At 36.5% G+C, this 13,858-nt stretch overlaps 1 protein-coding gene across 1 annotated transcript in view; it reads left to right on the top strand.

Annotated features, from left to right (window-relative positions):
* Nucleotides 1-13,858, top strand: part of SYNPO2 (synaptopodin 2) — an 87,593-nt gene that overhangs the window by 65,431 nt on the left and 8,304 nt on the right. The window contains exons 3-4 of the mRNA XM_081959567.1: nucleotides 2,175-2,953; nucleotides 7,697-9,933. Coding sequence (XP_081815693.1) covers nucleotides 2,175-2,953; nucleotides 7,697-9,933 — 3,016 coding nt within the window. The remainder of the gene's footprint in view (nucleotides 1-2,174; nucleotides 2,954-7,696; nucleotides 9,934-13,858) is intronic.

The following is a 13,858-nucleotide window of genomic DNA, read 5'->3' as shown; positions in this document are numbered from 1 at the left end:
GGCTTTACGTAGCCTTTTCCCAATTCTAAGCAGAGTGTTGTGCTATTGCACATTTCTCCTTGTGTTAAAGTATCCCAACAAATTAAAAATGGACTTCTGTATGGACTTCTCTCTGAGGACATCACAACAATGATTTTCAGGGGAGGCAGAAAGTAATGAGAATGGGAGGAAACTGCTCCAGAGCCTTAAAAGAGATCTTGCAAAAGCGTTTTCAGCATTTTCTCTGCAGCAGGACCTGAACTGTTAGATTTCTGAATTTAACTGGCTTAATAAATGCCCAGGGCCTCATGGAATCACTCATGGATGATACCAGTTTTGAATTGGTTCAGCCTTCATATATAGAAACACTTTGACAGAGAGAGAATAATGAGTGTAAAAGAACTGGAATTGATCTCCTGGGTCATCTTTACCAATTAGCAAATACATAATGAATTTGAATTTGTGGAGAATTGAGAAAGTTGATCTTTACCAATTAGCAAATACATAATGAATTTGAATTTGTGGAGAATTGAGAAAGTTGAGTTTTCTGACCAAATTCCTGACAGGATAAGTAATTATTTGAGGAAAGTACATGATTCTTACCAATAAGTGCCAGATATTTCAGTTTAGTGTGTGTGAGACTGTAAAGAAAATATGTATGTGTATATATATATATATATATATATATATATATATATATATATATATATATATATATATATGTGTGTGTGTGTGTGTGTATGTATGTGTATATATATATATATATATATATATATATATATATATATATATATATATATATATATATATATATATATATATATATATATATATATATATATATATATATATATATATATATATATATATATATATATATATATATATATATATATATATATATTTGTGTTACAACCCCTGGTATGCCTAAAGAGGGAGTGTGACCTTCCTCCCATATTTAGGCATACCAGGGGTTGTAACACAAATATATACTTATTTCCCTGGCTCAACTGATAAGGAAGAGAACCCGTGGCTTAGTGGTTAAGACTCCTGCCTAAGATATATACAGCCTGGGTTCTAATCCCAGTAAGGGTATGGCTAGCTGATGAGAGCTAATTAGCTCGAAATAGATCTATCCTAGTCTCCCTTTATTTATTTATCAGTACAAATACAACATATATATATACATACACACACATACATACATACATACATACATACATACATACAAACATAAAGGTTTTCAAAATCTAGTCTCTGTCTGTTTCTCTCTCCCTCCCTTCCTCCCTCTCTTTTTTCTTTCTTTCCTTTCTTTCCTTTCTTTCTTTTTATCTCTGTCTCCCCCACCCCCTCTTGATATTTCCCTGCACATATACAACCCAAGAACCCAAGCTACCAATAAAGATTAACAATTATCTGGCTTACCCCCAGTCTTCCTTCTTACAAGGAAATGTTTATGAATTTATTGTGTATATGGATGAAGCACAAGCATTGATTGTCCAAGTAACACAATGTGATGAAAACCAGCTACAATCACAGGACTTCATAAATTAATATGTTTGTCTTTCACACTGGTTCCATCATGTTTGAATAAATGTTATGGGCTGGTCCTAAGTCAAATTGTATTTCTAGCAATTGGTACAAACTAGTTGTGAAGAATCACTCAGCAATACTGAGCAATGTGGTTTTCATTTACCATATATAGCTTTTAAATGACTGTACCATGTAGATTTAGGCTCTCCAAATTTATAGCCCACTTTTAATTTTATTTTAAATTCACCTCTGGCAAAAAAAATAATAATCTATACAGACAGTTAGAAAGTGTGCATATTATTAGCCAGAATTGTAGCCTTAGATGTATAGTAAGAATAGCATAGCCTGTAATAGGATTTGCAGTGACACTTCTTCAATCAGCCATTCTTAGTGTCCAGTTCTCATTTCCATACATCATTATAAGGAAGATTATTGTTCTAACTAGCCTGCCTTTTGTATTGATATCAATATATTTGCTTTTCCAGATCATATTTATATTAGCCATTGCAGTGCGCCCTCCCAGTTTTAGCCTGATGCTTTAACCACTACACCAAACTGGCGGTTTTCTATATATAATACTAATATGTAAAATGGTTTGCAAGGTCGTGAATATCAAATTATGCACACTTTATTCAATTTGTTGTATATTTGTATATTTGCAGATTCTCCAATGGGGCAAATGAAACTTTAAGTCCTGAACTAGAACATGAAAACCTCACTGACATTGAAAATAAGGAATATAAAGAAAGCACAACACTACAAATCAGAACAGCAATGCCAAGTCCCCACCAGGAATTGCAGATCATAGTGCCAACTGAGGAAACATTCCCAACAAATACAGAGCAAACTATTGTGGGTTTTTCTGGAGCAAAGCAAGAAATAATCCCCTGCTACAAAATCCCTCCCAAAGTGATCGAAGCCCCTAAAGTACACTGCACGGAGGCATCCGCCTTCACTGGAGGCAAGCCTGGCTCTACAGTTGAGTTACAGTTGTCCTTTCCACCTGACAGGAATAAAAGCAGCAGCACTGGGTCTGGTCTGACGATTGTGGAGGTCCAAGAGAGCAAGCCCCTGGAGACAGGATCGATCCTAACACAAGAAGCGACTAGCTGGGTAAAAGAGCCTTCTGCCCAGTGGGCAGGCAAGATAGTCCAGATTGTTGGTGGCAAAGAGATCCAAGTGTCTCGTGAAGGTGAGAGAAGAGAACCCTCTCTAACTAAGGTTGAAGTGATTCTGGACTGTTCTGACCAGGCAAAAGAAGCATCCAGATTTCTGGCTGAAAAGGGGTGTGTAGAGTCTCAAGTGGAAGGAGGGCAGTCAGAAGCACCTCCTTCTGTAGTCTCCTTGGGAATCTCATCAGAAGGCACAGAGCAGGGGGAAGACGAACAGCCCTCTGAAAAGGAACCCAGCAGACCTCACAAACACCGGGCAAGGCACGCCAGTAAGTACAGCCTAGCTAAACTGGGTGGCACAGCATGTGGGTTATACTGTGTGAAAGGAAATCTGGCAGAGAACAGTTGCAACCATCTGCTTAGTAGGAATAAATATTTCAAAGAGGGATTGCCTAAATATGTCTCCCGTTCTTCTTCCTTCGCTCTTCTTTAAACAACTGCCTTTTCTTTATTTATGCGTTGAAACTGTTTTTGCAAATTCCATTAAAATGAATTATGACAAGCAGGCGATATGCTTTGTAGCTCTAACTGCAGAGCACATTTTGCAATACAAACCTGTTCGCGTCTGAGATAATAATTACTAACTTTTTTTTCTTCTGGATATGTTTGTATAAAAAGTCCATTAGATAATTTAAGCAGGGCTTAAAAGTTAACTTTTAAAAAATCCCAGAAGAAAAAGGAAGGGGGAAAAAGGGAAGGGGAGAAAAGAAAGGGAAGGGAAGGAGAAAGGGAAGGGAAGGGAAGGGAAGGAAAGGAAAAAGGAAAGGAAAGGAAAGGAAAGGAAAGGAAAGGAAAGGAAAGGAAAGGAAGAACCAAGTAGTGAGGTTTGATGATGCTTGCTGAAAGTTACTTTGACAGACACCAGCATGTGTATTTTTGGCTAGTTATATGATCCTTTCAGTTTTGCAAGGCTTCCCTAGTTTGTAAAGTGAACTTACTATTTCTTCTGCTTCTTATACCTGGAAATGAGTACAAAATCTAGGCAAAGACTGCAATTGGAAGTAACCTAAGGACCAAATAGTAATAAAATTTGAAAAGACGAACTTGAAAAATACTTTGTCAAAGCATCTGCTTGTTTATTCAATTCTATTGTTGGCATCTGGGCAATCATTTCTGACTATTTCAAGAATTCCATCAAAGGATTTCACTGCAAAATGGCCAAGGCATGATGACATACTCTAGCCCTGCGCTATCGTAACAGAGCCTGCTAGGTTAGGCATGTTCACCCATTGCAAATTCCTCCGTATTCATATTTTTAGGACAACAGCCATTCGTAGTAACCTGTGGATTATACTGTTGCTTAGATATAAAGTGTCCATACGTGAGGCACATATTTATATCATATTAAATGATGTATAAAGGAAGAGCACACATCCTTGGCATATTGGCCCACTTATGCCTGACGGATTACATCATTACTTTAAAGAGAAATGAATAGAACAAAGTAATCATACTAATATTTTTCATCTGATAGGTGGAGATACTTCAGTTTGAATGCCTTTAGGATTCCAAAACTTAACGTGAAAAGAGAAAAGATAAAGATAGATTTCCATGTCACAAATTAATTTCAGAAGCAGTCAAGAGTTTCAAGGACACCTTGCAAGCGGTTATGAGAGTACATTTATGTGGCTATATCTACAACATGGGCAGCCATCTGTCAGAAATGGTATACGGTCTCCTGTTTGAGCAGGGGGTTGGACTAGATGACATACAAGGTCCCTTCCAGCTCTTCTCTGATTGATTGATAGCAAGGTAACAATAGAGATGGCTTATGGAGCCCAAGAGGTAAAACAGCAAACTGAATCAACTGTTAGGGTGTCTGGAACAACTGGTTTTTATTTTTATGAAGCAACAGCAAATTGTTACCTAGAATGTATTATTATTACTTTTTAACTAGCATGGAAGAAATCTCAAATTCCAAAATAGCCTAACTGGTTGGGATGGAGCTAGTGCCACTTTATACTTCTAACCTTAGTCTAACTCTCAAGCAGCTTACAGTTGAATGAAGTAACAGAGCATCCACATGTTTTATGGTATAAAATCAAATAAATACTGTAACTATCGTACACTTTTATCATTCTGACACAGCTACTTATGACAAAAATGTGTGCAGTTAGATTGATATTTCTCAAGTAAAATATACACATTTATAGTTCTCTAATGTCTCTAATATAAGAATTTCATTACATTCCTTTATTTTTTGCAAATAGATAGGAATTCTATGAGCCAATCCTATGTATGTGTTCTCAAAAGTATGTTCCTATCCATAGGATTGACTCCCAGGTAGTACACATAAAATTGCAGCTTAGTTTCTATTTCCTAATATTTGGGCAAATATCTTTGCATTGCAGAATGAGTGATAGTTGCACTAAATTGTGAAAATGTAATTGCTGTATATTAGAAAAGGGTAAATTATCTTATGATAAACATAATATTAACAACATCTAGCAGTTGTTTCAAGATAAATCTAAGTTTCTATCCTCTTCAGTTCTTAAAAAAATGTTATTAGCAGCCTGATTATATAACATTTATGTTCATTTTAGATTATAAACTCACACTACCGTTTAGTATTTTTGTTCCATATTAGTTTAGCTTTAAACTTTCTAAGTCAAGTATATTCCCAATCAACAATCAGAAAGCATTTGGTCAGATTCGTGTTCTCATTTTAAAATAAATGTGTTAGAAAAACATGCTAAATATTTGTACAAGCCTTACTTTTAGGGAACAAAAGTAGGCTTTCATAATATTTTAAGATTTTATCTGAAACTGGACTATGAACTCAGTAGGTTATTCTGCTTTATAATGAACTGCTTTTAAAACCAATTGCAAGTACAATTTGTTACGTGTTATGAAAAGCTACACAGGTATAAACCCTCCTTGGATGTTCCTTCCTACTTGGGCTCCAACAATACATCAACTTATTTTTCGCCCCGGGTTTAATTTAAATTACTTTCATGATTACTTTCAGACAGTTTGATAGTAAGATAGCCAATGGTTTCTTGTATGTGCACATCATCAGTAACACATTATATAAGCCAGATCTGCTTGTTCCCTTTGAATCTGATCTTTTCATTTTAATGAACATCATATCACAACAATATGGACAATGCATTTCAAACCAGATAGCAATTATTCAATTAAAAAAGAGGAAAAAAATTAAAACGTATTGCTTATGAAAATAAATAAATAAATATTTTTCTATGAAAATAAATCATCTATTAGTTTACATGTCTTCCAGTTCACCATTGTCAACCATCTGGCATTCCAGAATATATTCCTGACAGGGACATACTGTTCATTCTAAGAATACATGTTGGCAAAAATATTCTCTCCAGAGTCTAAAGAAAATGCCAGACTAAATGGCGAAGGATCCATTGCATGCTGTCATTTCCCTGCTCTAGGTTTGGAGACCTCAACATGTCACCTAGAGACCTAGTATGTAATCTTTGGTGTTAGCAAGCTTCCTTTTCCCTCCTGACCTTCTAGATATTTCATACTATTTAAAAATTAAAAGAAAGGGAGTATGCCAGTTTCAGAATAATTTGAAGAATGCCTCTATGATGTACATCAGGCCCGTAAGAATATTTAAATTGTGGGTGGCCACAGTCCACTCCTTCATAAAAAAAAGTAGAAAATAAGGACAAGTAAGCAGAGAAGAGGTAACAGGTAGCATTTTGAAAAATTGGTGCCTTGAAGCTGATTATTCTCACATGACTGGTTTTTTATGAATGAACAAACATAATATACATACACACACACACACACCTAAATCAAGGTTTATTTTTATTGGTTAGGAACGGCATAAAATATTCCTACTATATTTTGGGCATACACACACACACACACACACACACACACACACACACACACACACACACTTTAGGTCCCCCTGTTACCACTTAGAATCTAGGTATTGTGGTCTGATCTCATAGTATATTGACGTTAATAACTCTGAACTCTCTGCCTGGATGTACATTATCTCAAATACTGAGCTAGAAAAGAATTATTATTATTATTATTATTATTATTATTATTATTATTATTATTATTATTAATTTATTCTTCTCCATTTTACTCAGTAATAGACAATAGTTAAACAGTGTAATTTCATGGGGAGTATTGTAGGATTCTTTTCTTTTAAAAAAGGTCTCCAATAAAACACTTCTGGGTGGGTGACCTTGGGCCAGTCCCTCTCTCTCAGCCCTCGGAAGCAGGCAATGGCAAACCACATCTAAAATCTTGCCATAAAACTGCAGGGGCTCATCCAGGCAGTTTCTAGGAGTCAAAAACCATCTCAAAGGCACAAAATAAATGAAAATTAAAATAATAATTTACATTTTTAAGTTAAAAATTAAAAAACAAATTCTAATACAGCACAGAACAAGAAAAAACTCATTCATCCTAGAGCCTATTAGCCCAATGTTAGCTATGGAGAACTTGTACTAAATTAAAATTTAGTAATAAATTACTTAAATGTGATTATTATATTCCAAGAAATAGTCCATTATATAAATTACATTGCCTATATTTCCATCCAGATAATGTTTCAAGAAGAAATGTATGAATTATTTATTATTACAGAAGTCAGTCTTGTTTGAATTAGTATATATAAATCCTAAAACCTCTCAAAGCGCTGCAGGTCCAAGTTAATATCCATCATAAAAAATACACCCCACTTATTAATCTTCTACCTTACTTTGTCTACATATCTGCTTCTTTCTGGATAGATATATAACATCAAAAGTTTGTGTAAGTTGAGATAGCAAATCCGTGAGAAGAAAAGATTAATCAAAGAATGTCACTAATGAAGGAATGCTTGCTATGGCATGGTGATGGTTGCAACTGTGGGAAAAGATTAATCTTAATGCCCTGCCCATACTTCCTTTGTAGGGGAGAGGAATCAGACTTTAAAGAAAGAAAGAATTGTATGACAGTCTTATAACCCAAATAGCTATTGTTGAAATTGTTGTAGTGTTATCCACTAAAATATGCTCTTTATTCTTTTCCTACAGGGCTGAGAAGGAGTCAGAGCCTATCAGAGAAGCAGGTGAAGGAAGCAAAGTCTAAATGTAAAAGTATTGCTCTCTTACTGACAGCAGCTCCAAATCCCAATTCCAAAGGAGTGTTGATGTTTAAGAAGCGTCGCCAAAGGGCCAGAAAATATACTTTAGTTAGCTACGGCACTGGGGAACTAGAACATTACGAAGACGAAGGTGAAGAAGACGAGGGTGAAGAAGGCGAGAAGGAGAACACTTTTGAAGTAACTCTGTTTGGCACAAGTGAGTCAGAAATTGATGAAGATTTCTTCTCTGACCTGGATAAAGAAGAACGGATTGTGACATTTGATTGGGATACTGGACTACTTGAGATTGAAAAAAAACCCGAACGTGGGGACGAGATGTCACAGCTGCTTCCAGAGACCAAGGGCAAAGGGGCACTCATGTTTGCCAAAAGACGTCAAAGGGTAGACCAGGTCACTGCTGAACAAGAAGCAACGAAGATGCAGAGTATGCATAGAACTGAGGCACACCGAGAGGCCACTTCAACAGAGACCATCCAAAATATGAATTCTTCCTTTTATCAAGCAAGACAAGAAGAATCTGCCAGAATGCAGAAAAGCCACATAAGCAAAAGCTACATAGAAATGAACCATAGTCCTAGGACAATAGTTCAGCAAAATGGCATCAGGGTGGTCCCAGAGATAAATATGATGCATCCACCTGCAGAAGCTGTTATCTCACCTAGTTCGAACAGAACAGCCAAGCCTTTCCCTGGTGTTCAGAACAAAGCGGCAGTTCCATTTTCACCCCCAAGAAGCATGGTTACTCTTCCCTCTGAGCTACCTGCCCCACCTCCTTACACTTCAGTTAGCCCACCACCTGAAGCATTATATAGAACTGTTTTGACTCCAGTGGCCACAAGCATGAGTCAGTCAACATTGTGGTCTCCAACAGAATCAACAGAACAGATTGCCTCCAGGGATGAACGGATTGCTGTGCCTGCAATAAGAACTGGAATTTTACAGGAAGCCAAGAGAAGAAGCACTGCAAAGCCTATGTTTACATTTAAAGAAGCCCCCAAAATGAGTCCAAATCCTGCTCTTTTGTCCCTCGTGCAGAATACAGAAGGCAAAAAACCTGCCACCGGTGGCTTTGAATCAGGTCCTGAAGAAGACTACCTCAGTTTGGGAGCAGAGGCCTGCAATTTCATGCATATCCAGGCTGCCAAACAAAAGATCCCACCCCCAGTTGCTCCCAAACCCTCAGTAAAGGTTTCTCCGACTGCTACAACACCTATTTCACCAGTCTGGTCACCTCCAGTTGTGGCTGTTACTCAAGCTCCCATCTTTCCAGTACCAAAGTCTCCAGAAGTAGCAAGCCCAGCAGCCATCAAAGTAGCACAGCCAGCTTATCCCCCTCCACAGCCTCCACAACCTCCACAGCCTCCTAGTACTTTTCACCTGGAGCCTTCCTTTAAGGGTGCTCAAGTTTCATCACCCCACCAAAATTATACCCCCAAAACAACACCCATCACTCCATTAGGAAATGCTGTTCTTGCTGGAGGAATGGGGCCAGCTTTTGAGATGCCCCCAGCACTGAGTGGTAAGGGGGCTCAGCTCTTTGCTAAAAGGCAATCCCGGATGGAAAAGTATGTAGTAGACTCAGAAACCGTGCAGGCCAATCGGCCCCAGGCTTCATCCCCAACTCCATCATTACCAGCATCTTGGAAATACTCATCAAATGTTCGAGCACCACCCCCTGTGGCTTATAATCCCATCCATTCTCCATCTTATCCTCTTGCTGCTACCAAATCTCAGTCACAGCATCCTGGAGCTACCAAAACTACTAAGAAAAAATCTAAGAAACAATTAAGCTCCTTAGAAGTGATGAAGCATCAGCCATACCAGCTTAATGCATCTTTATTTACTTTTCAACCTCCGTCTGATACAAAGGAAAATCTCCTTCCCAAACATCCTTCAAAGATTGATTCAGTGTCTGCCTTGAAACAAGCTGTACCATCACGCGTACTCAATGCTGGTTCTCCCTCTAATGTTCAAGCTTCTTCAGTATATTCTGTACCAGCCTACAGCTCACAACCATTCTTCCCATCGAATGCTTCTAGTCCTGTAATTGAGTCCTATACATCAACGGGCTGCCCTACATTTTTGAAGCAAGAACCAGCAGCATCTCCTGTGTTTTCTGTTCCCAAGCCAAAATTCTCAGCCAAGAAAGTTGGTGTCACTGCACAGGTGTGGAAACCAACAACCATTGAAGAGTAAAACATAGATACAACTCACTGTTCACTTGCCATTAATTCTTTGTAATCATAACCTGACACCCAAAATGATCCTCAGCTCACTTAATAATTTTCAAATATATCACATAAAATTGGGGTCCAAAAAGGCTTAAGCCTGAGAATGAATGCACATTTACCATGATGTAATAAATTCAGTGATAATTACTTCAGGTAACTGTGCATACATTATTTTACATGAATTAAAATGAATATTAATTTGCAAAAATTGTATGCATTTATGTATACAATACTTTTATTGCTATTATCCAAGCAGGCACATAGGATATTCTATAACAGTCACGTACTAGTATTAAGTGAGTAGCACAGTAGGCATTAGTGCTTTGATACACACATGCATACTCAGTGGATTCTGTTCCTGCATTTTATCAATTAGAACAAAGTTTTCACCAAGTTTTACTGTTAGGGAAGGAAAATATGCTAATCTAACAGCCTGGGTATAGCCACCCAATTATTTCTGGAAAATGGTAATGTTATCACTCATGAATACAGCTTGTATACAACACAGATTTGACCCAATTCTGCAACTGAATCCTTAGAAAATTCTGTTAAGCCTCCTCATTATAATGGGGTGAATCCTACTGTTAACTTTTTGTACTGCATCTATGATAGTGGGAATGTATAACTTTCTTTTTATGTTCCCACAATCAAAAGTTAAATGTGCAAAATTGTAAAATCAAAGCGGAAATCCCTTGATTCTCAACTAAGATTATAAACAGGCCAGCAGAAGTACATGATTTTGAGAATATTTCCATGCAAACATTAAGGCTGATGTAGACACTCAGATAATAAGGCTGTGTTTCATATAATTCCTATCCCCATAAGAGGATAATTTGTGTATGTTAAGCACAGATAGGTTGCTTTTATTTTTTTCAGTTGTAATAAAATGGGGCCTTCAGGGTAGCTTAAATATGACACACTGTCATGAATTACCTCTGATCTCCCACTTCTTGCAACTATAAGTATCTTTTAAGGAAGGTTATAGCAAGTTCTGGAAAAAGAAAGACATTAGGGAAGGAAGCTTGGGCTGTTCTCCTTTTTAAATAATGTTGATCTCTTCAATATTAGCATAGTCCTTTGACTGTCATATTACGTATCATTAGGAAACAAAACAATTAGAACTCTTGAAGAGCCAAGAAGATAAGCTGGCTTCTACAGCTTTGGAAATGGTGCAATATATTGTTGTGAAAGCAGAGAGACTAAAATCTGAAAGGACCTATTAGTTTTGCAACCAGAGTAATGATGTGCCTAAAACCTGATTGAAATATGATATAGCTTGACTCCTGACCTCATTGCTGATCTCTGGGGCACATTCTTGTTTTCACTTGGGACTTTCTAATCTTGCTTCTTTCACTTGTATTTCTTTTCACTATATTCTTGTTCTCACTCTGCTTTTAATTAATATGTGGTGGACCAGGAGGATCAAGACACTGTTACCATGCCATCTTCTGCTAAGATTATACCTGCTTATTTCAGTCTGTGGATACAAACGGACAATATTTTTATGTCCAATAATATTTTGATCCATCAGTGGATATTTACAAATCAATGCACTCAGATGAGTTTAACCTATTTTCACAAAAAGTAGCTAATTGATGGACTTTTCCCCTTCTTTCCCTGAATCTGTCTGCTAATAATTAGTTAAACTAGTACAACAAACCAATAGCATAGTCCTATGTCTTTTACAAACTCAGTGGATCCAACTCCTTGGATTTCTTTGAAAATGAAATGAACTTGTGCTCTGCCTGTTACTCTGTTCACAGTAATCACCTGGCTAGGGCAACCCAAGAAAGAGACATATTATATTAATTTGTCCAACCATTAAAAGAATGATATGAAATTAATTTCAGAAATTTCTGATTCAATATTACTAAAATATAAATGGTTGTGAATCGTATACATGCACCTACTCACCTTTACTAATAAAATGTCTTTATAGACAATGTATGCCCTGACACACAGAAACATAAACCAAAGTATAGTTTCCTGGTTTCTATTTCCACCATTGTGGCATGACATCATGGTTAAAAAGAAAAATGTAAGAGAAGCCATAGAATATGTTATATGAACAGATTGCTGGAGACTGTGAAATTATGGACACAAGACAAGTGAGAACAGCATTTCCTCTATAGTATAGATGGCGTTTTTTGTCTGAGAGATTGAAGATTTGGGCATGTTGAAGATCAAATTTAAAAAGGAAAAAGTTGTGAAATGTGCCTTATAGTGTTATGTGTTTTGAAGAGATTCAAGATTTTATATATGCAGATTAAGCATTCCTTGACAATACATATTTTTTATCTATATTGCATAAACAAACTGCTAGACTAGCACCTTGGCCTTAAATATATTGATCAAGTATCTTAATTACTACAGGACCTATGTCTGGTGTTCCAAGTGCTAGTTGGTTTTAGATAAATTATTTTATCTGAATTAGCCAATATTGGAAGTCAAGGGTGATTGCTTATTTTTTTAATGACTCAACATATTCTGCACAGAAATGTATACAGAGGATTCTTTTCAACACAAACTAAGATTATAAGGTACCCATATTTTAATCCTCTTGAGATCTTTCTGTTCATTTTCCAATTGCAACTTGCTGTATTTTTCTCTAACATTAAAATTGTTCCTTTCTTCTTTGCTTTTATTTTTCTTTCATTTCCCAAATATGCACCTGCCATTTTAAAATAGTAGCTTTCCTTTCTTCCTTATTTGCTTCCTTCCCTAAAATAACTCAGACTACTTCATTAAAGTAGATCAATAACTTCACTGAATCCATATTCTTGAATCTGAATAAATTGCCCGTTAACTATATTACCACTAGCAACCTGGATCTTGGAGTAACATTATAGTCTTGTGTCTTTCTGCCAAATGCTGGACCAAGGAATTTATCAGAATATTTTTCAAGTTCTGCTGACCCATAATGTCATTCTGTTTCAGGGGCTTATCCTCTCAAGGGTGCTTATTCTGCTTCTATGTATTTTTTATTATTCTATAATTTCATATTTCTGTTCTTCTTCTCAAGCTCTTCCCAGAGAATTCCTCAGCTTTGAGTATGGTGAATGGCTCTTATCATATCTGTCAAAATTGGATTAGGAATTGAAATTAATAGGGTGAGATTCTGTGAATATGCGCATGGAAATTTTAATGCAGACACACGGGTCTTTTCTAATTTATTTATTTTAAAAAGGTGTAATGCGTTAGCATGAATTGCTTTTTATTGAAATCTATGCTTTCTGAAGTAGATTAATGAATGCTTTGAGGCCTAAAAGTGTGACTGAACCAAAAAAAGTGAAAACAGCAGTCATGATCTTATAACCAAAGCTCCACTCCTTTCTTGTGTGTGATGTGAAGAAATATACAAAAGGATTATGACCACTGTCTTGATTTTTTTTTTATCCTGGCTCCCATCCCCCACTGCCCATTGACTGACCAAGTTATTGAGAATTACAATTCTGACATGACTCCACTCATAGCATTCATAACATAGCATGATTTGTCCACAAAAGAAGTCTGGAAAATAAATTTTGTTTTAACTTGTTGAACATAATTGTTCGAATCAAAGATTGCTGCTATATAAAGGTGTCTTTTATAGTAATCTCCCTCCAGTTTTTTCCTAAAGAAGAATATTAAACTTACAATTATTAAATGCTCTTTTCAAAACAACCACCCCCAATATTTATTTAAGAAGACATTGTGGATTTGTATAATGTGTCACTTCAATGTTTACTTTTAAAGAGCATTTTCTGGGAACACTGCTATGGCCCGCTATATATTACTATGGACCTGGAAAGGCATGTTCCCTTCTTGACTTAGCCAGAGCTTTAGAATGCTTTTCATATTTTACTTCACAGGGAATGGTT

This window comes from Natrix helvetica, assembly GCF_964273705.1.
Source record: "Natrix helvetica genome assembly, chromosome: 7".
NCBI classification, from domain to species: Eukaryota; Metazoa; Chordata; class Lepidosauria; order Squamata; family Natricidae; genus Natrix; species Natrix helvetica.
The sequence above is the reverse complement of the archived record's forward strand: the minus strand, read 5'-3'. Positions and strand labels throughout refer to the sequence as shown.